The sequence below is a fragment of the Betta splendens genome, chromosome 16 (assembly GCF_900634795.4).
Source record: "Betta splendens chromosome 16, fBetSpl5.4, whole genome shotgun sequence".
Taxonomy (NCBI): Eukaryota; Metazoa; Chordata; class Actinopteri; order Anabantiformes; family Osphronemidae; genus Betta; species Betta splendens.
Genome location: NC_040896.2, coordinates 7,560,196 through 7,584,780, shown reverse-complemented (window position 1 = coordinate 7,584,780; position 24,585 = coordinate 7,560,196). Strand labels below are relative to the sequence as shown.

Genomic DNA, 24,585 nt, shown 5'->3' with positions numbered 1-24,585 from the left:
TGTTGGTGGTTCCAGTGTCCTGCAGCTTTCACTCTGTGTCGGAGCATGAATCAGATCCACCCTGGTGCTTGTTAGGCTTTAAACCGATGCCCCTGTTCTTGTGGGGGTTTTAGGAGGAGCCCTGGCTGCTTGTGGGGATGAATCACACCTCACCACTCTGACTGTGAAGCCACAAGACGCTCTAAGAATATTCACATGTACTGCCACTTTCAAGACCCGTTAACACGCTGGAGACACAAGCACATGATACTGTAGGTAAGTTAATCAGAACAATATTAACTGGATGAAAGCGTCCATGTCTGGTTGTTTCTGCTCCGACATTTGTGACTGTGACTTTACAGGATTTAGAAATTACATGGAATATTTCATGTTACGGTAACGATGGAATCTAAGTTGTAAAGATTTTCATGGAGACGAGTGTGACAGTGAATCATCAGCGTCACTGTTACCAGAAGGTTTCAAACCAGTCGCACACCTACAGCCGGAACATCTTATCAAAACATTAGTGTTTGGAACCTTTAGGAGGAAGATTTAAGGACTTGATCATAAAAAGGAACAGTTTTGCCTCTTTGTTACTCTTACTCTCTTAGTTACTTATTGCTAAACATCCAGAGCAGCGGCACATCCACAGCTGGTTGTGCTCATAAATCTCTACAATGAACAAAAACTTGTCAGCCACGAAGAACAAAGCAGCAACAGGGGCCTCGAGCCGAGTGGAGGCAAACCAAGAAAAAAAAGGGTGACGTAAAAATGGTTTGACTTCCTGCTGATAAATTAAACCTCAGTTCCATGTCTCATTCAGTGTCAGCCTTCAGCGGCAGCAGGGCAGCCCCCGAGGTAATGATGCTTTCCATTCATACGCTGCTCATTCTGCTTTCAACACAGCATGGACTCAGGATGTGATGTTTGCTGTGTATTTAATCATATCGCAGTAAATGACAGGCTTCGTAAAAACTCCAGCTTCCTCTGAAGGTTTGGTTAAGTTGCAATGATTTGTGCCCTGTTACCTCAGCGGGAGATTAAATAAGGATTCAAGGCCCAGTCAGACCCGTATCCATGGAGACATGAAGCATCCACACTTTGTGTTCGTGAGCTGCTGCTTCAGCATCTTCACAGCGACGAGCTGCAGCACAGGTACGTTCACGTTCAGCTGCCCAGGTTTAAACCATGTGGCATCTGCCAGCCTGTACTAATGTGATCGATTCATGGGTTCCAGGCATCAGCCACAGTGGGAGGTTACAGGGAAATGTCAGCTATTCATGTCATCTCTCTGTAACATTATCTGTCCTATCTGTTTTTACCGCTGACATTTACCTGGTTTTGTCATAACCCTAGAGATAAAAAAAGCCTTTAGTCATTTGACATGTTGTCAGATTTGCAGATGGTCTGGACAGGAAAAAACTAGCACCAGTTTAACCAGTGAAATATTAAACTGCATTGTTGTAGTGTCACATCTGTGCACCTTCATATTTTAGGGCTTCTGGGGTAATTGATATTCTTTAATTGATTTAATCCATTCATTCGTTTTCTATATTGACAATAACTCAGGTTATTCATGTGTGACTGCCTACTGGGACACGGTGACTTGTGTCCTGAACATCACTGGTGATCCGGCCAACTCCACCTACAGCCTGCGATTCAGGGACCTAGATGAGGCCAGGTAAATAAAATTCTATTTGACTTCATTGATAAACACATTTAGCCAGAAATGTCACATTCTGTGATTGGTTTTGGATCTTTGGAAACAGGACCTTCGACTGTCCACTTGTGTGGAGGAATCGCAGCTTCCACACTGACTGCAGAGTGGTGGACTCGAGGACGGTTAACTTCCTCTCTGTTTACGCCATAGAGCTGTGTTCTGCACCCGACAGCTGCCAGTTGCTGGAAAAGTGGTTTTCTCCAATACAACACAGTGAGTGCAGCGTGTTTTTATTCAGAATGCTTTAAGCGAACAATCATACAATGCTTTCATATTTGAAATGAAAATGTGTTATCAGTTCGTCTGACGGTCCCGTATGATGTAAAAGTCCAACAAACACCAGAAGTCTTCAACTTCACTTGGAAAAGTGGGTATGAAGATCATCCCTATTTCTCCAAACAATTTCACTACGAAATCCTTCTTGAAGCAGCTAAAAGCAAGGAGAGCGAAGTAAGACTCACTTTCACCGCCACACACGGTTCCTCAGCTGCTTTGTAGAATCCTGACAGAACTTTGTTTGCTTGTTTCAGCCATTCAACCGGACGTTTCAGGAAACAAATAAAAAGGAGTTTTTATCGGTTTCAAGGTCTTCGCTTAAATCACACAACAGATACTGCATCAAAGTTCGGTCCTATTCCAGCTATATTGGTGGAATCTGGAGTGAATGGAGTAAGTGGACATGCTGGGAGAACGACGAAGAGCCAGGTAACGAGTCTGTTCTCTGCCTGTGTGTGACTCACAATGGAACGAAAGGCAGCGAAGTGTCTTCAGTTCATGCTGGAGTCTCAAACACTCCGTTATCAGAGATAATACAGATAAAATCACATCTTGTAACATTTCACAAACCCTCTTAAAGGAAGTGAGAAGACACCAGTGATTGTGACCAAAGTCCTGGCTCCAGTGTGTGTGCTGTTTGCAGTGCTGCTCTTCCTTTTCTACAGTCCTGCTGCGAGGTGAGCAATAATAATAATAACGATCACTGAGGGTCTGAGTCAAACAGTTGAAACGTAACATTTCTGTTCTTCGTGACTCGTTTGACAGAATGAAGATTAAAACTCTGTCTCATACACCGTCGCCGGCGCCGTTCTTTCAGCCTCTGTTTCAACAATATGAAGGCAACCTCCAGGTGACACACACACACACACACACACACACACACACCTCAACGACCCCACATTGATGACATGATCCGATTCCCGGTTCCCCTCAGTCAGCGCCGCGGGGCGTCCTCCTCTGTTTCATGTGGTGCTGGTGCACAGTCATTGCTGCTCCAGCCTCGTATTGACTGTGTGCTTCGGATGGCTGTGATAGTGAAAGGTCACGCGTCAGTGATGTCAGGGTGCATGCACAGTGCAGCGTCACTGACCTGTCTCATTCTGAGCAGCTGCTCAGAACCCCTCGGCTCCAGCTGCAGCAGCGTGTGCTGTTGATGCAGAGCAGCTTAGAGCAAAGACAGTGGGTCTGGAGTGTTTGTGGGTCATTAACAGACCAACGCGTCTGTCTGCTACTTCATTTGCAGGACTGGCTTTCATCTAAAAGCAAATGTACAATCATCTATAAAAATGAGGAGACGCTGATGACCGATGCTGTGACTGTTGAGCCTAAACCCAGGAAAAAGGAGCTGGAGGAGAACCTGGGTCTCCATGAGGCGCCGGTGATGCTGCCGGTGGCCCAGACTCAGACCTCCTACGTGGGTTTGCCAGGGAGGCACCAGGCCTCCTCTCCGGTCACTGTGCTCTGTCCTGGGGACTCCTCCTACACTCAGCTCCCATGCTCCATCTGGGGCTTCAGCCTCGGAGGGGTTCAGGTGGAGCCGCCTCCGGCCAAAGCTTCCTCTGAGATCAGCTGCTCGGACTCGGGCTGCAGCTTCGACAGCCTGAGCGAGAGCCCCGACTGCAGCCTTCCCACCAGTCCTGCTGTGGATGCGTCGCCCCCGTTCCACTGTAGCGACTACTGCATCCTCAACAAAACCGCCGAGGGGGTGGTTCCTGTGTTAGTGACCATGGGACGCAGCCCACGCGACGCCGCCGACCCCCCCCGGGACGAGGACCACACCTAAAACTGTGACAGGCGTTGATTGTGACACACAGCTGTGCATCGAATACGGCCCAATCAGACTCGTACTTGAAAACGACTGTGCTTTGAATAAACGTGTTGTTGAGCCAGTTCAAGTTTGAGGATGTTTGAGAAATGCTAAAGGTTTCTCCTGCTTTTTGGCTTCTTGGCCTTTTGACAGTTCACCTGTGGAGAAGCAGCCGTTTAACTGCTTACGCCTCGCTGAGCCTTCGCTCTGATCTATGAATGAACTGTACTTCTGGACTTTGCTCAAAGTTTGTAGAATGTGATCACATGTAACTGTGCAGTATTTTCACTGGAGATTTCTGTTTTTATGCATTACAGCTCTGGAGTTGAGAGACGCTTTTATAGATATTTCTAGTTTTATTATGGGTTGGTGAAAACCTCCCTGGAATGAAGGATAGTAATAAAAACTTATTATCTAAACAAAAGGAGTATGGATGAATGTATGCAGTAATGTGACAATTAAACATCTAACACTTGTATCTGGTCATTTTATGTTGGAGTCATAAAATACTGTTTCACTGACATTCAGGATTTCCTTCACCGCTAATGAATGACGCCAGTAGTTGGCGGTAGAAAGAGTATGGACACAAACAGTAGAAGAAGAGGCAACAGCTGGAAAGTTTGGCAGGAGGACGCGGGATGAGCGATCGCGAGAAAGTCTCTGATCTCCGTCATGTCCGCAGCAACCAGACGAAGCTCCCGCACGGACGCGTCGACGTGAGCGAGGCCTGGTGAATTAAAGGTGGAGGGAGCGTGGGTGACGCGTCTCCGGCTCCGTCTCACGCCTCTGTTCGTCTGTGGGCGCAGCGACGCACTCGAGCGGAAAAAGCTTTTCCGCTGCTTTCCCCACCGACAAACCCGGAGTCAGGCGGTTCTGTGGGGGGTCAGCCCTAAGGAGGGTGGCCCAGGACCCGGACCAGGACCCGGACCCGGACCCGGACCAGGACCCGGACCCGGACCAGGACCCGGACCAGGACCCGGACCCGGACCCGGACCAGGACCAGGACCCGGACCAGGACCCGGACCCGGACGGCACACCTGGACCCGGACCCGGACCCGGACCCGGACCCGGACCAGGACCAGGACCTGGACCCGGACCCGGACGGCACACCTGGACCCGGACCAGGACCCGGACCAGGACCAGGACCTGGACCCGGACCCGGACGGCACACCTGGACCCGGACCAGGACCCGGACCAGGACCCGGACCCGGACGGCACACCTGGACCCGGACCAGGACGGCACACCTGCACATAACGGAGACATGGTGACGAACGGCGGTGTGAAATAAAGAGAAAGATAAATGACAGGTGACACCGCCCTCCCACACAACTACACGCTTCACTCAGCTGTGGTTTGTGGAGTGTTTGTATTCAGAATTCAGAGCTCGTGCTTAGCCTGCGGTAGAAGGTGACTTCCTCGCAGTCATTTCGGGAGTCCTTCGACGGGAGTCACTTTTCCCCAGACTCCCGTCTGCGTGGGGAAACACTTTCCATGTGGAGTTCACATTTTCACCCTTTGCCCACGAGGGTTTTCTCTTTAGGTTCCTCGTCCAAGGACGTGGTGACTAGAACCTGCAGGCGATTGATGGTTGGTGCTGCTTTTGTGTCAGTGTAATCAGCTCATATTCATTTTTAGTTTGTTTAATATTCAAGTTAATATAATTGTATTATTTTATTAAATGACTTGCAAAATAACTATTTTAAGACATATTTTAATATCAAGATCTTAGATTAAAAGATTAAAAGAAACCATCAGGAGACAGCAGAGAAGAAACATCCAGAACCAATAACAACGAAAATGATCTGACTATTTGAAACAACTACATAAAACACAGATTTTGCTGAGTGGCAGAGTCTGTCCGTGGATTGTTTATTATAATCATAATCACTTTTATAAGTGATGGAGACTAATCTTAGATTGAACTAAGCTTTTGACACTAACATTAAATTAACACAAAAACTGTCTTTTTAAAGTAGCTCTCGTCTGACATTTACAGAGGAAACAGGACACAGGGTCACAGCTCTTATCAAGACTTTGAGTTTGTGCTTTATCGTGAGCTAAATCTTCAAAGGTCTCATAATGTTGCTTGTGTTACATTTTGTAGATCTGTGCTTGGCTAATATGTCTTTTTCCTTATTTCTAGTCTGTTTGAGACGCAGGGGTCCATCACAGGAACTCCTGCCATCAGGTACTGCACCATGCTGGGTTCTCTTCTTTTTCACACGGTGCCAGCACGTTTTGAACCTGAAACTCAGGGTTTAACACTTTTGAGTTTTTCTAAGAACTTTATCAGTTTGTTTTTTTTTCTTCAAAGAACTGTGAACATGTGGTTTTTACTGGTGTCCACCGTTTAAGTTTTGATTTGACTTGACACAATACCTGTATTATTGTACTGTTTACCATTAATGTGTTTCCAGATGTGAAGCATGTGCTGCATTTTACTGATGGGTGACTTGTGATTATTCAGCATGTGAGCTATTAATTTCCTTAGAGTTCAAGAATCATGTCATCGTTTCCTGTGTGAAATCAGGAGGAAGTGTGATGTCACCATCTTAGAAGTACCTGGTTATGAGGCAATGATTTCTATATCCAGACGTAATGTATGGTAAGTAAACAAACTCCTGCAGCTCATGCTTGATGTTGAACCATGTTTCCCATGTAGCTGTCAATTACTTCTAAAATGGTTTCTACCCAAAAACATGATGAGGAGACACTGTGTGTGGGGGGGAACTGTCAGCTAAAGCTTGATTTGCATCAGGTTCATTTTTCTCTCTGCTCTCTCCTCCTCCACCACTTCAGGCTGATGATGGCTGAGCATCCTGAGTCTGGTTCAGTTGGAGGCTTGTTATGTTAAAGAGTGTTTCATTTCCACTGTGGACTTGTGCTCAAGACCAATTACCTATAACTATGTTTACTGTTCTGTTCAGTAAGATCCTAACCTAATTTGGTGCTATATAGATAGAATCAAAACTAAATTACAAGTAGTAATGCTTCACACATGCAAGCAGATATCTAAAATATTAATTATGTGAATTTTAATAATATAAAAGATACACAGGCAAAAACTTCAAATCCCCTGATGAGGTCCATGATAGCTGAAGAAAAGATAGGCAAGCTGCACAAATAGCAGTGATTGCTCAGTATAATAACATGTGAATCATTATTTCACACGCCCTGTTAGTATTGCAATAATTCTCTACGTTTTTTAATATTGCGTACACTAATTATATAGATTTATATAGATATATAATAGATTATTAAAAATTATCGTAGTTACTGAGGAGGATATGAATAAATTAGGTTTTTTGTAAATCAACACAGTTTTGGTGTCTCTTTCTTCAATTCATGTCCTAAATAAAATGTATCAAATAAACGTTATATTTCAAATAAAGTTAAGATTTAAATGAGGTTTCGAAGGGAGAAATTTGCCGTTTTCTTTAGGCCTCTACTCGAGCAGACGCGTGTCTCGAGGTGCCACGAGGTGGCGCTCTGGTCCGAGACCGAGCACCCATCGAGAGCAGCGAAGAAGTGCGCACGGCAGGACGCAAACCTGGTTTCTGGTGCTGTAAGTCTGAACAGCCTTGGTTTGCTACAAATCTGTTCTCTGTATATTTTTCGGGCGTGAATTAGTTTTTTGTTGGACTTGTTTGTTAAATGTGATTGTATGTATGTGCGGGCGGGCGGGCGTCCGCAGTTAGCCGCAGTGTTAGCCTAGCATCCCCAGACACTTCTACACCGCTCACTGGCGTCAACAACTCGACCCAAAGGATGAATTTGGCCAAAAGCGCGACTTTGCATCCGCACCTGCTCGACGAGGAAGCGCGCGTGGTGGAAAACGCCATCCGGCTGGCGATAGACTCCATACTGAACGTGCTGTACGGCGTCAACAGCGCCAGGACCCGGGAGTACCAGCGGATGGTGGGCGACCGGGACAAAGAGATCCAGCGGCTGGAGCGTAGGCTGAGGGAGATCGAGCACGAGCTGCAGGTGCTCCGCCGGCAGGGATGCACCCGCGGCCACCTGGCCGGGCCACAGACCTGCACAGAGCCGAGCGGGTCCGAACCAGACTGTTTGGACCCGGAGGTGACGGCGGGTCAGCAGGACTGTGAGATGAGCCTTTCGTGTAAGTAGATTGGTTCATAACCACCAAACGAGGAGGTTAATAGACGCAGTCATTCCTGTTTACTTACCAGTACGTGTTAAATATCTCTGGTAGGATTAAATGTTCTATGCTATTACTGCCTAAATGTAACAAAGGCTGAGTGAAAGGCAATACAAATATGATCAATGAATTAATGTTGTTCTGTGTCACATTCAAATCAGTCCCCGTAAACCAAGATAGATGGGAACTAATGTTCCCCTAAACAAAGAACATCTAACCAAATAAAAAAACTACAGTAAGTAATGAGTGGAATCATTGCGTGTATAAATAATTATACTAGTTTGTTGTAAAAATTTATGATCACTTTCGATTTGGCTGTTAAACAAGGACTTTGACTCAGCAATAGATTACAGAAATTTGGCAAATTAATCTTATCTTAATATAGTAGTTCAATAGTATGTGATGAAAAACATTATTTAATAAAGTATATCAATGAAACATAAGACCAAGGAATCTTGTCTGAACATTATAGATAAAACTTTATTCTATATAACCAATACGAGTTGCTTCTCTTTTTCCACAGTTGGACTTTTTGCGAGGCCTTCGTCACACGTCTCCTCTCAGAGCCACGAGTCAGCTCTTCCATCATCCCCCAGCAGAATGGGGCTGGATCAGACCTACACTTCCCGCTCCTCTGAGGCCTCAGGTTTGTCAGAGGTGGCCAGGAATTTGACTACATCTCCCAGTGGCCTCGTCGTCAAAGAAGAGCCATATGATATAGACACAGTCATGATCAAGTGGGAAATGAGCGAGAGGAGATTGGGAGAGCAGCAGGAGATCAGAGACAGTCCATGTCACGATAAAGAAGGTCCCAGCATAACAAGTAATATATTTTTCTTTTATTTACCATCATACATTCACATGTTACAGGAGTTTATTTCATTTCTTCTTCTGTCATACAGATTTAATTATACTATGGTTGGGTATGGAACCTGGTAGTATAGAATCTGTCAAACCTATAGCATTTTAACCAGAGAACACTCTTTTTATTGATGCTTCTTTTCAATTAATTACAGTATAGCATGAGAGTTTAAATTCATCAGCGTGGTTCGTGGAACTAAAACTCTGTTCATCTTTTCTGACTTTTACAAAACAAGAGAGCAGAGAGAAAACAAAGATCAATGAGAAACCTCAAGCGGAGCCTGAAGATCACCATGTCGCAGAGGGGGATAACCTGAGGTGAGTTGTTACAGTACATGTGACACATGAGCTAAATACCTGTGGTTTACAGTTACAGCTACCAGCTCCACAAAAATTCCATCATGAACAAATGTTTCTATAACTACTGCCCTATGTCACTGCAGCAATCTTTCAGCTTTCAGAAAATAAGGTTAGATTTAAAGATCGTTATAAGTTATTGGAACAATGACATATCCCCCACTACTGTGAGAAGTTTTTTTTTCTTTAAACTGGGAAAAACAATTTTCATTCCAGTCTCGAACAATTTGTTAGTTTAGTTGAACCTTGTAAAATCCTTTTGGGATGTAAGTTAAAGCATTGTTATTTCATACATTTGAAAAATTATTCTTTGAAATGTTTAGTGAACTTACAGTACAATCTTGTGTGGTCCTTTCTCATCTCTTGACCGCCGTAGGAATAGGAAGAAGCCTGTGCCGATGTCAGAGCTACCGGAGGAGGCCCAGAGACTGAAGAGGGCGGCCTGGAGGGCGGCTTCCAGACGCTATTATGCCCGGAAAGTGGCCCGTCAGCAGGCAGACCCTTCACACTCCAGCCCCTTTCCCCACATCCCAGCTTCTCACTATTCACCGCCCATGTCGCTTCTGGAGAGAAGGAGGAGGTCGCTCATCTCTGAGCTGCCTGAAGAGTCTCAGATGCTGCAGAGGGAGGCGTGGAGAGCTGCGTCCAAGAGATACTATGCCCGAAAAATCGCTCGCCACCGACCTGAGTACGGACACCTGCTGCAGCACAAAGAGGCATCAGGGGAAACGCCTAAGACAGGAGGATCCCACACCAACAGTGGAGGAATAATGTGCAGTTGATTCCTGCAGACACTAAACTAAATGTGTAAATGTTTGTATTTTGGTTATTAGCTACTCATAATACAATAAAAACAAGTTCTAGGCTTTTTTCAGGTTTTATGATGTGACGCCCAATAGTTTCGACCTAGTGTTTACATTTGAAACTTCCAAAGTTAAATCATGCAGCTATTACCTGAGAACACTGCATTCACATCATGCAACCAACTCCGGATTCTTCTTTGTTACAGTGACATTGAATACATTGAATGTAGTTGAAGACGCTAAGCTTTTGAACGAGGTAATAAAGAGCTAGAGTGGAAATGCAGCGCCCCTTCAGTCCAACACATGTAACTACAACCCGCATCTAATCCAATGCTCATTCATTCGTTGCTATTTTTTAAATGCATTTGATCAAAAATTAAATCCGATTGTTTTGGTTTTCCTATTAATGGATGCCAACATTTGGCTCTAGTTATTTCTTAAACAAATGCACCAACATTTATTTTCTGTTTGGTAAAATTTGAGTTGATGAACGTGACGATGTATTTTACCTGGAAGTTACAATAAACAAACAGTATTTCAATTTCTCACGCTTCGTTTGTAACTGATGATTCTGCGATGTCTCACAGACGTTAACAGATTTGTGAAGCAATTTTAGAGATAAAGACGAGGGGTTTTACTTCATTAAAGCTTCGTCTATATTAAGATGTTTCATTTGCACACGTCTCTGCCTCTGAGCGTCGATGCTTTACTTGGAACCTGAACCTCTCCTTTTGCCCCCAGTTAGAAAAGGAATCCACACAAGGACGTTTTGCAACAGAGGCTGTTTGTCGGGACACTATACATTAAGCATCACGACCGCAGCTCGACCCACAGCTGATCTTGCACAAGTGTAGTCCAGTAGTATCATATAGGACTTAACATACATGGCTCATAGACTCCAGCATGAAACCTGATCTGTCTGACAGCTGCTGCGGCAAATGCGCAGCGAGGACACGCGTGCGTCCGGTTGGAGCTCCGGCTGTGATGTGGCGCTAAATAAAGGCTGCACATGCGCCCATGTGCGGCGTCAACAGCCGCTTTTGAGCACAGAACGGGCACTTTGTCGTTTCCGACAGACAATCGGCTCATTCACTCCTGTTTTTCCACCACAGACAGCACAGATCTCCTCGTGAGTTTCTGCCGCCCGCGGCTGGGTATTTCTGACGGGGGTCGTTGACCTGCTCAGGACTCAGGTCTGGACACGACAGGAAGGCAAACGCCCTTTGTTTAAGTGCTGTTGTAACACAGGACGTAAACATCCGACCTCAGTTTGGCTGTGAACGGAGCAGGATCCTTTAACGGCAGCTGCCAACACAATTTGCATGGAGGTTTATTATGAGGGAAACCGCGTCAACCGTCGGCGCAGTTACTCCCTCACACAGACGCAGTGAGTCGGTTTGCAGGTGTTTTCGTGGTAATAACGTTTTATATTTTAACGCTAGAGTCGTAGGAATCCATGTTTAATCAACGCTTGATAAGGACTAGACTGGAGGAAGGACCGGCCGGCTGTGGCGCACTGGAAGGGGTGCGTTTTTGTCCGCTTTATGTCTAATTGACGGCCAATTAAACGGGCATTATTTATTCTACGCGACTTTCAGGATGAATAAATATCTATTTGAGCGTAGCATGTTTTAAAAATTATAAAATAGAAACTTACGTCTATGTAGTTCCTTTGCGCCAATTGGTACTCCTTCACACCCGTTGCGTTAAAACGACATTTTTTGATAGCAGTTTTAATTTTTTTGCTATAGCTGGTAAATTTAAGGTCGGATTGTTATTAAAAATACAATTTAAGCTGGACACGCTCTTCTTTTTTGCTCTTGGAGCCTTTGGAAAGCTCTTTGTGTCTTTGGATACACCTGTGCACATTTGGAGATGTCCGTTTGGATCCATAAGTTTCCCGTCGCGTCGCTGGATTTTGCGCTTATTTAAATATTTTTCGTCGAGCTATTTTGGTCAATTCCTCAAGAAAGCAGCCTCTCGGACGCCCAAATCCCTTCAACAGGATGTGTGCAGTCTCCCAGATATTCTCCAGAGTTCAGGAAACGCGCAAAAGGAAACAAAAAGTCTCCGAGAGTTCAGCTGCGCACTGACGGGCGACAGCGGTGCAGTATCAACTGTATGACTACTGAATGGACCAAAATAAGTAGAAATCATAGGGGTAGCATCAAGTATCTATGGGGAGGGGGTTTGCTGTTTAAGACTATTCACATGTCATTTAACCAACGCATTTTGGCGAGTAGGTTTGTCTAAGGCCCAAACGGCTATATTCGGGTTTTGGGGCCTTTCGGGGCTCTTTAGAATCAATTCAGTCCAATTTGATCACCCCCACATATTCATCTTACATGGACGTGTCCTTTTTGCAGGGATTGCTGGGAAGAAGAAGGAGGCTGTCGAGGTTGGGACTTTGGGGAAGGAGGTACTGTACAGACTGAGCCACTGTCAAAAGGTAAGAAATCCTCTGTTCTGGCGCCGCCAATAGAGCCCAATGGCGGCTGAGAGGCCGATGGAGACGGTATATTCCGCATTTAGTGGCAGAAGCGGAGGTCGTCAGGTGTATTTTGGGTTCTTTTAGGAGTGGTTGAACAGGGAGGGTCAGGGCAGTATGGTGTGCATTAACGAGGAAGCACGGACGGACGGCTAGGGGGAGCCATAGCTGCGCTGCCAGGCTCCAGCTGGGCCCCAGCCTTTCCTGCGTGCAATACTCACGGACGGAACGTCACACGACGCTCGGTGGCTCCGTGCCTTCGTTTGTGTGCGCATATTTGAACTCCCTTCGCCTCCAAGGTGAACCTCCACAGCATCTGCCACTCAGCATGGGGCCTGTGGATACAGAGAGCAAAGCGACACGTTGCGTCAGGAAACGGCGGAAACGTAAGAAACGTGTCACAATAAGAGAATGAATGCAGTTTAGGGACGATTCTGGTGGAATATGATGCGCACATTTGGATTCGCCAGACGTGCTGTAGTCATAGCAAACATTCAAGATGGCCGCCCCACAGCGGGGAGACAGGTGAGAGCAGCAGACACTTCCTGGTGAGACACAGCTGCTGCAAACAACAGTCCAAAGCCGAGTCTCAGTAGGAAGAAAGTAAAGTCATGTTTGTAAAAACACGCAGTCATTTAGAAGCTCACACACTCAGTGTCTACTATGTATCTCTTTCTAAGCTCTGATTAGAATTGCCAGCTCTAAAGGCCACAGACATATTAACTCAGGTTCTGACTTAATATAGACCTAATATAGTTTGTTCTTTTAAATTTTTTAGCTTATATTATATTTAATTTATAACCCCCATATTTATTAAATAATCAGTTTTTGTAAAACTGATTAAGATCACACAATATCACGATATCTTTCAAAATAAAAACAATTTTATTTACATGAGGTGGTAAATTAATTAAATTACTGTTAAAAAATTAAATCTACATAGGAATTGATCCTAAAGGTTCAGTGTGGGATCAGTAAAGCTCAGACAGCCTCCCAGTGCAGAAGAAAATCTTACATTTAATATTAAATAACGGAATGTGGAGCAGAAGCTTCTGATGTTTTAGTCAAACATCTTGTGAACTGATTCACCAAAGTGAGTCTCATGAAACAAGCAAGATTTTACAGGCCAAATCTTGTCAGGAGCCTTAGTATTTAAACACATCAGTGAATATTACCCTGAAGATAAAGGGTTAAATCCTCGTGCCGTCAGTCCACAGTGGTGGTGCTGAAATCACTAACGTGCTGTGGGTGTTGGAGGTAGAAGACGGCCCCCTCTAGTGGACAAGAGAATTCAACAGGAAAGAAAAGCAAAACTAAATAGATTTAATGACGTAAGTGTCTGAGGCGTGTTTCACCTCGCTCGGCCTCGTGGGCCGCTGGTTTCAGCCACCGTGACAATGTCAGAGTGGGCTGTGTCCACACATCTAGGCCACGTCAGTCACCGAGGTGCAGGACCAGACAGCCCCCCCCCCCCCCCCCCGACCCCGTTTGTCGCTGAAGCCACTGTGCTCTAAAATCACATTATCACATTATAAAGCTCACTCTTCTGTCCTTCAGTTGATCACAATTTTAACTGCAAGCATTTAATTACAACCTCCACGCGGCTTTGAATCCCATAGACGGCCACTCGTTCCGTTTGTTTTCCCACTGAGCGCCTCCGTCCCCACCCAGTCTCATGCCTCTCCCATTCAGCTCGCTGCCGCTGCTGAGGAGCTATCGGCTGCATCCATAGAAACGCGCACAGAGCGAGCTGGTGCTGAAAGGCTGCAGTGCTGAACTGGGCTGTGTCACAGGAGAGGCTGTTAACTCCTTCACTGCTGAGTGAAGTCAGCAACCCGTTCTTCCTGTTCACCTCCTGCTCCAGAGACTAGATGTGCCTGCTGTGTTTGACATTGTGGGAATAAAGGGAAATAATGTTTCTATTTTCTATAAGTAGCAGAAAATCTCATTAAGACTAACCAAACAAAAGCAAGTAGGCCAAACTAGAACCATAAATAAAGCACCTTGTGTTTTATCATTGCTCACAATGGAACAGAAACATCTAATGTGCTGTAAATTCTACCACTTATTGTTGAAATAACCGAGTGGCCTGTTTTACACAGACATCTGATCATCTGCGACACCACGATGGACGAGGAGATCATCGAGGACCACAGCAAAGTGAAGCAGAACGTGGTCAAAGTGCTCCACTGCGTAGCCACCATCTCCTCGGCGGCGGCTGTGATCAACCCCATTTTCGGCGTCGTCGGGTCTCTCATCCGGGTGGTGCTGCACCAGATCGACGACGAAGACATCCGGAAGCTGAAGCGCGAGTTCAGCTCGGTCAACAGCGCCCTGGACAAGATCTCGCGGCAGAATCGCGACACGCTGGCGCAGATCGAGAAGGGAACGGTGGACAACCAGTTCAGCCAGGTGGAGCGGAACCTCAAGAACCAGTTCAGGAAGTTCATGCAGATGGTGGAGGCGCGGCCGGAGCTCCGCGAGCGCAAGCGGGCGGACTTTGAGGAGAGCTATATGAACGACCTGGACGACCAGAACCTGCACACGCTGTATGACGGCGTGGTGGGAAAACCCAAGCTCTTCGGCAAACCCATCCTGCAGGTGTACCTGAAGCACTCAGACCGAGACCGCCACACCATGGAGCGGCTGTGCACGCACCTCACCTACCTGTTCTGCATCGGCCTCATCGCTCTCATGGCCCACAGGGCCATCATTGGAGACGACGAGGAGAGTCTGAGCGAGGAGTGGGCCGAGAGGATGGAGGAGGTGCAGGAGAAGATGCAGGAGGCGCTTCGCAAATGCAAATAAGGACGCCCTCCCTCACTCTGCTGCTGCTGCTTTCCCGTCACATCCAGCTCCATATTCCCTTCGCTTCTTCTTCTTCTGCACTTTTCCTCTATTTTGCAATCATCTTTGCTGATTTGCTTGAAATTCCAGTGATACAACACTATTGGTCCAAGCTGGTGGACACGAGCTTTGTACTGCAGGCGTGTATATATGTCCATGCAGATTAAGATGAAGACAGCTCTTTAGCATCAATTGGCTCAACGTTTGCTGTAAGTCTGGTCAGCACTTAATGTTTCAACTGAAATCAGCCACAGGCTCATTCCAGTAAATGATAAATAATGTTGTTACTGTGAAATTTTACAATGTGTCTCATAATAGCCACATTGAGTTAATATTTGCAGTTCTTTGCAGACCGTGTTACACTACAGGAATGGTAGGATGTAAAGAACTGTTGTGTATTTACCAACAGATCGCCACCAGAGGGCGACATATAGAAGCTGAAAATGAGGGTGTGTTGTATTTTTGTTGAGGCTAATTTGTCATTCGAGGTAGAAATGGATTATATTTCTAACTCTACAGTTAAATGCATATATATATATATAACCTGTAATATTGTAAAGGAAAATTTAACCAAAGCAAGTAACAAAACCGAGTACTAAGGAAAGAATGTGTCCATCATTGCATGTCCCACCAAGTTTTACCAAAGGTTGCACTAATAATTCTGACGCTGCTGGTCAGAACTCTTATCAACAATGAACATATCCAGTTAAAAGACAAAACACTAAAACCAACCTCTCTCAAACCTCAATTCTGTAACACTACAACAAAACACATATGAAATATTATCTGGGATGAAGTTAAATAATCAAATAATGTTTGTTCCTTTTATGATAATATAATTTGATAATATTTTCGTTTTGAAACAGGTGGTTTTTGGGGGGGTTAAATGTCACTTTGCAGTTATGTCAACACTTTCTACTTTCTGTTTCTATTTTCTGTTTTTCCCCACAGGAGATGCACCAAGTGCTGCTATAATATGGATGAAATGATCAAAGTTTTAACAACATTTTACAGCCTTTAACATATTTTGTATCCATTATTAGATTGTTTTTTAACCTTAAGCTCCAAATAATTTTTGGCTAGATGTTTTTTTTCATGCACTTCCTCATCTGACCAACAGTGCCTAAATGAGTTACATGTTTTATTATAGGATTTTGGCCAATCAATGTATGTTCTTCATGCTAAACTGTAAATGTGTCATTAGTGGGACTGAACATCGCAGTAAAATATGTCAGCAAGCATGTGATCACTGCACCTCATCGGTTTTTGTATTTACCCAGGTGAGATCATTCAATCAGTGGTTTATTGGGTTGGGGGCAGTTTCACAAATCTCTTATTGCTATAACTGTTTCATTATCCTCTATAAATATTTAGGCTAAAATGCTGTTGAGATGGGAAACGTTTGTACAAAACTCTTAAGGCTTGTTTAAAAAGTCATATGTCAGTAAGTTGCTTTTTTGATATATGCACCAGTCTAAATAAACATGAGTGAAATAAACAAGTGTGTTTTATTGTTGTGTAGAGCTCCAACTTCCAGTAGTTGTTCACCTCAGTTCTGTTTTTTTTTTATTATAGTAGAATAATTTAGTGTCTGGTAAAATTATTTGTACTGTTTGTGATCACAAACCATTTTATTGGCATATCTTTAATCTGTTTAATATTTATTAATACATGTTTTATTAGAATGCTTAAAAGATTACATAGCCGTTTGTAATTAGATTAGAGTGTCTGCATTCTATCTGAGGCGCCGGTGTCTTGGATTGAAGTTACATTTTAAGGATATCGCAAACACGGTAAAAAAAGAACATAATACATTACAAACGTACATCTGCGAATTTCGTTAATTAAAGAAAATTACCTGATAATATAAGAGATAATTACATTCTTAATTTGATGTGGTTTTCTGATCCACTTTTACGGCGCATCAGGAAACTCATGACAATTTCCAGACGCGGCCGCCAGAGGGCGCCAGGCCATCAACTGCCTCACTGTTACAGGTTTTATTCTTTGGGGGCCACGGTCGCCACGTCTGCGTTTCTGAACTGATGAGCCAATAACGCTTTTCCTGGACAAGCCAATGTGCGAGAACGCAATAAGCAATAAAATTGCGCTAAAAGAGGCGGCTTTTTACCATAGAATACCTGTGATTAACGTTTGCATTGTGCTGGTGTGGCCCTCATCCATCAATTTCCAGCTTAACAGGTTTGCAATTACGACAGACCGAAGGACGTCCAACAGGAAAATAAGCATTTCAAGCATATGAAACGCAGATTACAGCGATACAAGGGTTTTAGGCGCTTACCTGCCCTGCAGGCACGAGCCAGAGCCAGTGACGCACGTCGTCTGCTTCGTGCTCATTCTTCTCGTGACATGAGCGCGTTTCGGGGATTTTACTTTCACCTGAAAACATGGACAGAATTAGTAAATTGTCTTAAGCAGTTTCCATCTGCCAATAACTCCCAGACATGCGGGATTTCGAACGATTTGCATAATGAGCGTGTTTTAGTAATAGTCATCTTGGGCGCGTCCTGTGCGGGAGGTGGCGACGTTTGCTTTGATTCCTTACAAATGATCATTTCGCTTCCAAATGACAGTTTCAACCTAATATTTATATTCGTGACAATCATTCAGAGGATGGGTGACGCACGCCACTGCTGTGGTTATAAATAAACACAGTGTGGTTGGCAAATTCGCCTCCTGCACACTAACATCTAATCTATTATGGATTTTACCGCAGTCTAAATATTTAGGACGTTTCACGTAGCAAGTGGAACACGAAGATCACTTTGTGATTTGGAATCAGCTGTGATAAAGATAAAAACCGCCACAATTTTATCAAACATTAAAAGACAAACATTAACAAACAAAAGTCAAATGCTGTATTTTTCATGTCAGACCTCACCTCACGTTTGTATCCTTGAATATCCTCAACTGCTGAAGCGCATTGACGCGGTGAGGCATTTGCGCCAAGTGCGCAGGGGACCTCGATCGGAAAAAAACATGGTAAATGAGTGGAAAAAACATTTATGGCTCATGTATTTAAAGGTAGCTCCGTTGTTCCCTATGGGAAGCTGACTCGCGCTTTCACCGTGACATGAACACAGAAAAGAAAATGGAACCCACCTGCATTTTGCGCGCTGGGTCTCCACTCTCGGCGTCTCCCCTCCCTCTCTCTCCCCCTGTCTCTCTCTCCTTTGCAGATATTAAGTGCGTGTGTTTTCTATGGACCTTGCCTTTGGACCCCTCTCTAGTTTCACAGTGGATTCGAGAACCGTGGGAATTTGTTCAAGCTCGGGGGAAAAAACAAGTTGTTTGCAGCTGTTGGTGCTCATTAGGCGTGAAGGAGCAGCAGGGCCATTTATCTGAGGTACAGAAAAAGGAAATCTGTTATTACATTAACGCCAGCATCCGCATGTCCCATCAGAAGGGCTTGAGCTGCTGTAAGGTGTGGCCGGTGCTCTCAGGGGACTGTGCGTAAAAATGCGCTTTTATTTTGGGTGCGCATGACAGGTGCAGTGACGCGGCGTGGAAACTAGTCTTCTATTTATGCATTTCTTAAAGTTACATTATGAACTTGTATGTAATTTCTTTCCTCGCTATTAATAGAACAATTCAAAGTCTAGTCGAAAAAAATAAATACCCGCTTTAAGCGGAGGCGGTCGGTGACGCAGCATCTTCCATACACACGTCTGAATAGAAATAATTTGTGTTTCTAGTGGATCAACGACAATCAGATATTTAAATGTATTTAAATACGGTAGTTTGGTCTTCTTCTGGTTTGAAACGAGTCATACAGACACAGGGGCATTTATTCCAATTCATCCAAATATGTCAGGTCCCCATTTTGTTTACATGACATCATAGCCGGCAGAGCGCTCAGTGCTGCATGATCACATTTAAGTAGCGTTGAACTCAATGCTTCAGGGATAGAAGTTAATGATTAACCTAAAGACGGAGGGAAACTACTTTTTAGTAGAACTGCAGCACGTCCCTTTTTCAACAATGCAGCTCAAAGACCAATGCCACCGTCGCGTGTGTCTGACCAGTTCTGTGCCTTCTGTGTCTCAGAACATGTCCCACTCACTGGAGAGAGTTGTGGCCCAGAAGAAGGAGGCCATCGAGGCAGCGATGGACATGTTCGAGCGGGGGGCGGAGGTGCTGGCGAGCGCCGTGGGCGAGCTCTTCCCTCTGTGCGAGGCCGCCGCCCCGGTCGTGCGTCTGGCTTTGGACAACGTGGAGAGCAAAGAGGTGTTTTACGTCAAGGAGCAGTTCCTGACGGTGAAGAACAAGCTGGACGTGCTCTCCACCCAACTGGAAGACATCGAATGTGAAATCAAGAAGGGAAGACTGGACTCACAGTATTTTGCGGTGGAGGAGAACATTAGGAACCAGTTCCGGAAGTACATGGACATCTTGGAGGCAAAGCAGCAGTTCAGGGAGGTGAAGAAAAGGCTTTTCCTGGAACATTTTGCAAAAACAGGAGGAGAGAAAAACCTGCTGGTGTTGTTTGATGCTTTGATGGGGGCTAACACCTTTGGAGACTCTGTTTTAGAGCTGGTTGAAAGGTAATAATGCATCATATTTATATAAGTGAATATTCCTGTGGAGCCACCAGGTGAAGACCTTGGTGCAGTAAATGGCCGCTCTGCTTCGCAGGTACGTGTCGAGGAACCGCCGGCTCCTCGAGGACTTCTGTGTGCGGATGAAGGAGCTCTTCTGTTTGGGCCTGATCGCTCTGCTGGGTCACTGCGCTTTAACCCAGGGTCCGGACGAAGAGGAGGAGAAAGTACAGGAGTGGAGCAGCAGAATCGCAGAGGTGGAGTCCAGGATGAAGGCAGCCATCGCGTCGTGTGTGGCGGCGTTCCCACAGCAAGCGAAGCTGGATGCACAGCACCTCCTGCAAGAAAGTAAGCAGGAGAGTCTGCAGGACACCACTCAGCAGCTTCTACACTTCCTGGTCAAGAAGTACGACTGGGTCAGCTGGTCCGTGCGCCTCATCAACCACTCCGGCAGCACCTACCGCAACTGGAGGGCGGGCGAGCGCTTCCACCACGTGTCGGGACGCAACTGGTTCGAGGTGCTGCAGGTCAACAACATCAACCTGGTGGTGTCCTTCAGCAGCCGGCCGCAGCCGGTGCCGCGCGGCGCCGTCCGGCAGGCCATGGAGGCCCAGGCCAGGAGGGCCAACGCGCCCGCCGCGGTGGAGGCGCTGGAGAAGCAGCTGCGCGGGTTCGTGGTTCACGCCGTGAGTCGCCACAAGGAGTCTGCAGCCGCCTGGAGCTTCCCAGAGGACTGTCACTACTGGGAGAGACACAGGAACGTGGCCGTGTGCGTTCACTCAGAGTAAAGACCACGCAGCAGCAACAGGGGTGTGTGTGTGTGTGTGTGTGTGTGTGTGGGGCCTGTTCACCTCTGGACAACACGGCTCAGAAATGCATTTATGCACTGATGGAGTCAGTCCATCCATTACTCCTTATCACTCCTTCGCGGGTCACATTTAACAAAGACATGCAAAAATGACCTGGTCCTGAAATAAGAGAAGAATCTGTGAAAACCATCATCCTGAATCTAGAGAGCATTTGTATCAGCTCTTAGACAAAAATCCTCATACACTAAATATTTAATATGACCTGATATTTCTTGGCTTTTATGTTTATTTAACTGTTTGGATGTAATTGTTGTATCATGACGTTCACCACTATATATTTCACATTTATTTATAAACTATAAACTACTTTAACCTCAGACGTCATGTACAGTGTAGGCAGCATATGAACGTATACAGCCGTGTGTCTTGTGCTGCTGCTCCGCTGCCACATCGCGTCTCCCCTGACGAACGCCTTCTGCACCCACTGCTCTGGGCGCTGGTTCTGCTGAGGCTGCATGTGCACGGGCCCGCTCCCCTTTTTGGCCTACATCACTCTGACAGAGCGAGGGGCAGCCTCAGGCGTGACAAAACAAGAGGCTCGGCGTTTGGCACCGGAGTCGCCAGCGTTAAACACTCGATGCTGAGCAGCGGTGCAGGAGCGGTGTCACACTTTGTGATGGTTCCGCCTGGGTGAGAGTGATGTCATCACTGACCCAAAGCCTTTACACTGCTAACGGCCCACCTCACACTCAGCCTTTAATAAGCAGTTACAGCCCGTGGCTGCACCTAGTGGTGACGTACATGTGGATCAGAAGAACAGGAATTTATCCATATCAAAAGTCATGTGTTCAAATACATTAACTTCTACATTCCAGAATAAAATCAGTGCACGATCGATGGGACCATTCTTTGATTCCTTATGACAACTAACGACCAACTACAAATTGTTAATGGTGTAAACAAGTCTAATCTAATATCTGCGTCTGTCGTCTGGTCTAAATGTGATTTATGCAGCACTGTTAGTGCCTGTGCCCATTAAAGCAAGGTAGTGCACCCTCAGCAACAGGGACGTCCTAATTAAATTGATATTTACACGTAAGTCAGCATTTCCAGACCGCAGCGCTGCTTTGAATAACCTTTGGCTGAGCTAATATCCTGCAGAACGGCAGCAAAGTGCTGGGCTTAGCGAGATGCTATCAGCCTGGTGTCGGTGCGGAGGCTGGACATCCTCTTACATCCCAGTGGACGGTCTTTAGCTGATTGGTCTGTCTGTCGTAAATCAAAGATGTCAGAATCCATCAAGTATTATCTGTAGAACACATCGCAGGGTGGGAGGGAGTGGACTGAATCTGCAGAGGTTTCTGTGTTTGCAGGGGAAAAGCTGCAGGTTGTTCAGTTAAAAACAGTCTCAAACAAGAACGGAAATAGAAATAGTGATTATTTTACATTTTGATTTCCTCGTGATGCTGGTTTCGAGGGTGTTTACGGGGGTCAATGATCAAATATCATGAGTGTAAAAGTCATCACTGCTTGGTCCTTAAATAAATACGTAACCCAAACAATGTGTCACAGTCCAGTTATGTCTGGGCTGCATTGAAACAAACAGCAACGCACCTGCTGGAATCCCAGACAGGTGACTAACACGAGCTTCCACCTTTCACATATCAATACTTTAATCCTAGGTTGAAAAGGCAGAAATCGTGCTACAGACAGACACTTGGGCGTGCCAGACTTCAAACACAGCACACAACCCAGACAACAGACAAACAGCAGAAACTCGCCGGCGTGACGCGTTAGTCAACAGCTTGGTTATTTTCTATGATACTTTTGCTTTTACACTTAAGTGATGCTTTGGCCTGACTCTTCTGGTTTCTAAACTGCTCTAAGGAGGATTCAGAGCTGAGGTTTCTCCTCAGGCAGCTTGTGCCGGAGGCCAGTGGATTCATTAGTGGTTCTGTGGGCTTTGCCTCGGTAACAACTATTGATCCAGCAGGCGCTTCGCTGCATAAAAGGCTCTGCCTGCGGGAGCCTGTCAATCCTTACTGTCATTAAAGGGAGGCCAAAGCCTCTGCTCACTGACAGATCCACTGCATCCATCTGATGCCGCAGGAGCTGGAGTTATGCTGTTCTGCGGTTAAGGGCAGGTTAAAGTAAGGTTTTCCCATTGAATGAGTGAAATCTGGTGGTGCCAGACGTGATCTGCAGAAAGAGGGCGCTGTCAACATACGGATCAGTTTGCTGATCTGGACTGAAGAGCTGCTTCTGAAGCGTTTCTATCCAATTATGAATGGAGGAAAACTATGACTGAGTTCAATCATTACCTTAAATTCTATTTAAAAAAACTGGTAAATGTGATGTTTTATTCTTTAGTTTTGAAGATTATAACAAGACAATGCTGTAAAATATTAATCAATAAAAGCATGCTGTAATTCTGGGAATAATAAACCAATTACATTTAAAATGTCTAAACCCTCTTCTTTCTGTCAAACTGTATCTCCTCTTCTCCAAGAGGAGATAGAAGCCAATATCAATATTTCATAAACAAATGAAAGACTGGGTGGAGGAGAGCAGCAGAGTGGCCCTGGAGGAGAGAGTGGATCAATGGTAGGAGAGCTCCGTCTGCTTGTGTCTGCCAATCCTGGCCCACGCAGAATGATGCCATTACCCATCAGGACGAGTGGACCATCGACCAGCCTGCTGCTGCTTGAGTGGGCTAATTCAATAAAGCGCATTAAAACATTTGTTCAGTGACACACCGGCTGCAGGTCCACGCGCTCAGCGGATGCTTTTAAGGTCTCGGCTTGGAGGGTTCTGAGATTCAGGACGTTCATACTGTCGTTGATTTGCTGAATCTGTTGCAGTTGGCTCATGAATTATAATGGACATAGGAAGCTCGCACACATGTTGAATTCACTCACTAACAGCAGGGGGTAAAATAGTCACCACCACACATTAACTTATTCGTTGGCAGTTGTTAAGACCAGTACAGTTAAATGGTTCCCAGCTCAATGACTGGGCCCCACGGATGGAAAATATACAGCCTGCGTATAATACAGTCCTATCTTTATACACAAATACTGAAGTAAAGGATGAAAAACAGAGGATGAGGATGGTCAAAATCAAGCAATGATTATTATTAAGCAGCATAAGTTGAGAGGGGATAAAATTGGTTCCATTGAGTCCCAGTCCGCACAGTCCCAGCTAAGCTAGTTACTAGCCTATCTTAGCTTAGCTTAGCTTAGAATACTTAGCAGGCACTAGCTAACATTAGCTGACATGTTTAAAGCCTCCTTAATGCACAGTCATGACTGCTGAGTGTTGGGTTTTACCTGTTTGCAGGTGAAATCATCCAGCGTGAACGTTACTGTACATGATGCAACATAAACAACTTAGCAGAGCTGAACAACTGGATGTAGAATCATTCTAGTTGTAGTAGGTTCAGCAGCAGAAGCAACGCGACAGGTCCTCTGCAGGAGACGCTACAGAAGTAAAGTCACACAGTCCTTATAAACTCCTACAACAAGATGGCCGCCTGCCTCAATTACCCAATGAGATCCGCTAATGAGGAGGAGGAGCTTGTTGGAGACTGTAACCTTCATTAATTATAAATAGATAAAAGTTTATTTAATTTTTTAGGTTGTTTTTACACAGATACATTTATTAAGTAAAAAACAGAACACATACAAAATGCACAAGATCATCAGTGGAAACAAACACAACCACAGTAAAGCATCTAGTGTTGAGTTTGTGAATTGTTCATATTGTTGGTAAATGCTAATAATCCTAATGGTTTGACAGCTTTGGAATGTGCAGACCCACATCAGCTGTAGCGGCAGATTTACCTGCTGCATGAAGCAGAAACCAGTCTGGAATGTCTGGGGAATCAATCTGTCAGTAAAGCGTCTAAGTGGAAACC

General features: G+C 45.3%; 4 protein-coding genes and 1 long non-coding RNA gene across 9 annotated transcripts; 4 read left to right on the top strand and 1 right to left on the bottom strand.

Annotated features, from left to right (window-relative positions):
- Window positions 1-226: 226 nt before the first annotated feature.
- On the top strand, window positions 227-7,099 carry il21r.2 (interleukin 21 receptor, tandem duplicate 2). Of its 3 annotated transcripts, none has more exons than XM_055503153.1 (10): window positions 227-837; window positions 1,013-1,134; window positions 1,549-1,660; window positions 1,749-1,912; window positions 1,998-2,149; window positions 2,230-2,404; window positions 2,556-2,652; window positions 2,741-2,825; window positions 3,219-5,090; window positions 5,927-7,099. In XM_055503153.1, exons 2-9 carry the CDS (start codon window positions 1,065-1,067, stop codon window positions 3,756-3,758), a joined length of 1,395 nt encoding a protein of 464 aa, XP_055359128.1. In that variant the 5' UTR covers window positions 227-837; window positions 1,013-1,064; the 3' UTR covers window positions 3,759-5,090; window positions 5,927-7,099. The 3 variants fall into 3 exon arrangements, with proteins under 3 accessions (XP_055359128.1, XP_055359127.1, XP_055359129.1); XM_055503152.1 differs by having other exon boundaries at window positions 3,219-5,370; XM_055503154.1 differs by lacking the exons at window positions 227-837; window positions 1,013-1,134 and having other exon boundaries at window positions 1,569-1,660; window positions 1,850-1,912; window positions 3,219-5,370.
- On the top strand, window positions 5,843-10,511 carry LOC114842719 (uncharacterized). 2 transcript variants are annotated; one of them, XM_029128521.3, is made up of 6 exons: window positions 5,843-5,971; window positions 6,314-6,388; window positions 6,583-7,906; window positions 8,469-8,768; window positions 9,043-9,124; window positions 9,540-10,511. In XM_029128521.3, exons 3-6 carry the CDS (start codon window positions 7,552-7,554, stop codon window positions 9,943-9,945), a joined length of 1,143 nt encoding a protein of 380 aa, XP_028984354.1. In that variant the 5' UTR covers window positions 5,843-5,971; window positions 6,314-6,388; window positions 6,583-7,551; the 3' UTR covers window positions 9,946-10,511. The 2 variants fall into 2 exon arrangements, with proteins under 2 accessions (XP_028984354.1, XP_028984352.1); XM_029128519.3 differs by having other exon boundaries at window positions 5,858-5,971; window positions 6,275-6,388.
- Window positions 8,770-18,559, bottom strand: LOC114842722 (uncharacterized). Of its 2 annotated transcripts, XR_003783485.3 has the most exons (4): window positions 18,425-18,559; window positions 18,204-18,284; window positions 17,604-17,701; window positions 8,770-12,789 (listed from the first exon to the last, which is right to left on the bottom strand). It is a non-coding gene; the product is annotated as an uncharacterized LOC114842722 (long non-coding RNA). The 2 variants fall into 2 exon arrangements; XR_003783484.3 differs by lacking the exon at window positions 18,425-18,559 and having other exon boundaries at window positions 18,204-18,340.
- LOC114842721 (protein rapunzel-like) lies at window positions 12,333-16,802 on the top strand. The gene is made up of 2 exons (XM_029128523.3): window positions 12,333-12,415; window positions 14,557-16,802. The coding sequence occupies exon 2, from the start codon at window positions 14,582-14,584 to the stop codon at window positions 15,260-15,262; it is 681 nt and encodes a 226-aa protein (XP_028984356.1). The 5' UTR covers window positions 12,333-12,415; window positions 14,557-14,581; the 3' UTR covers window positions 15,263-16,802.
- On the top strand, window positions 18,396-23,130 carry LOC114842718 (uncharacterized). The gene is made up of 3 exons (XM_029128514.3): window positions 18,396-18,668; window positions 19,370-19,866; window positions 19,958-23,130. The coding sequence occupies exons 1-3, from the start codon at window positions 18,396-18,398 to the stop codon at window positions 20,646-20,648; spliced, it is 1,461 nt and encodes a 486-aa protein (XP_028984347.2). The 3' UTR covers window positions 20,649-23,130.
- Window positions 23,131-24,585: the final 1,455 nt, after the last annotated feature.

What these genes read in the sequence shown, in the direction of transcription:
- LOC114842718 (XM_029128514.3), top strand. Translation starts at nt 18,396, where the DNA reads ATGAACACAGAAAAGAAAATGGAACCCACCTGCATTTTGCGCGCTGGG. An exon ending in AGCAGGGCCATTTATCTGAG is followed by an intron (nt 18,669 to 19,369) that starts GTACAGAAAAAG and finishes TCTGTGTCTCAG; the next exon opens with AACATGTCCCACTCACTGGA. An exon ending in GTTTTAGAGCTGGTTGAAAG is followed by an intron (nt 19,867 to 19,957) that starts GTAATAATGCAT and finishes TCTGCTTCGCAG; the next exon opens with GTACGTGTCGAGGAACCGCC.
- LOC114842719 (XM_029128521.3), top strand. Translation starts at nt 7,552, where the DNA reads ATGAATTTGGCCAAAAGCGCGACTTTGCATCCGCACCTGCTCGACGAG. An exon ending in AGAAGGTCCCAGCATAACAA is followed by an intron (nt 8,769 to 9,042) that starts GTAATATATTTT and finishes TTACAAAACAAG; the next exon opens with AGAGCAGAGAGAAAACAAAG. An exon ending in GCAGAGGGGGATAACCTGAG is followed by an intron (nt 9,125 to 9,539) that starts GTGAGTTGTTAC and finishes TGACCGCCGTAG; the next exon opens with GAATAGGAAGAAGCCTGTGC.
- il21r.2 (XM_055503153.1), top strand. Translation starts at nt 1,065, where the DNA reads ATGAAGCATCCACACTTTGTGTTCGTGAGCTGCTGCTTCAGCATCTTC. An exon ending in AGCGACGAGCTGCAGCACAG is followed by an intron (nt 1,135 to 1,548) that starts GTACGTTCACGT and finishes ACAATAACTCAG; the next exon opens with GTTATTCATGTGTGACTGCC. An exon ending in GGAGAACGACGAAGAGCCAG is followed by an intron (nt 2,405 to 2,555) that starts GTAACGAGTCTG and finishes ACCCTCTTAAAG; the next exon opens with GAAGTGAGAAGACACCAGTG.
- LOC114842721 (XM_029128523.3), top strand. Translation starts at nt 14,582, where the DNA reads ATGGACGAGGAGATCATCGAGGACCACAGCAAAGTGAAGCAGAACGTG.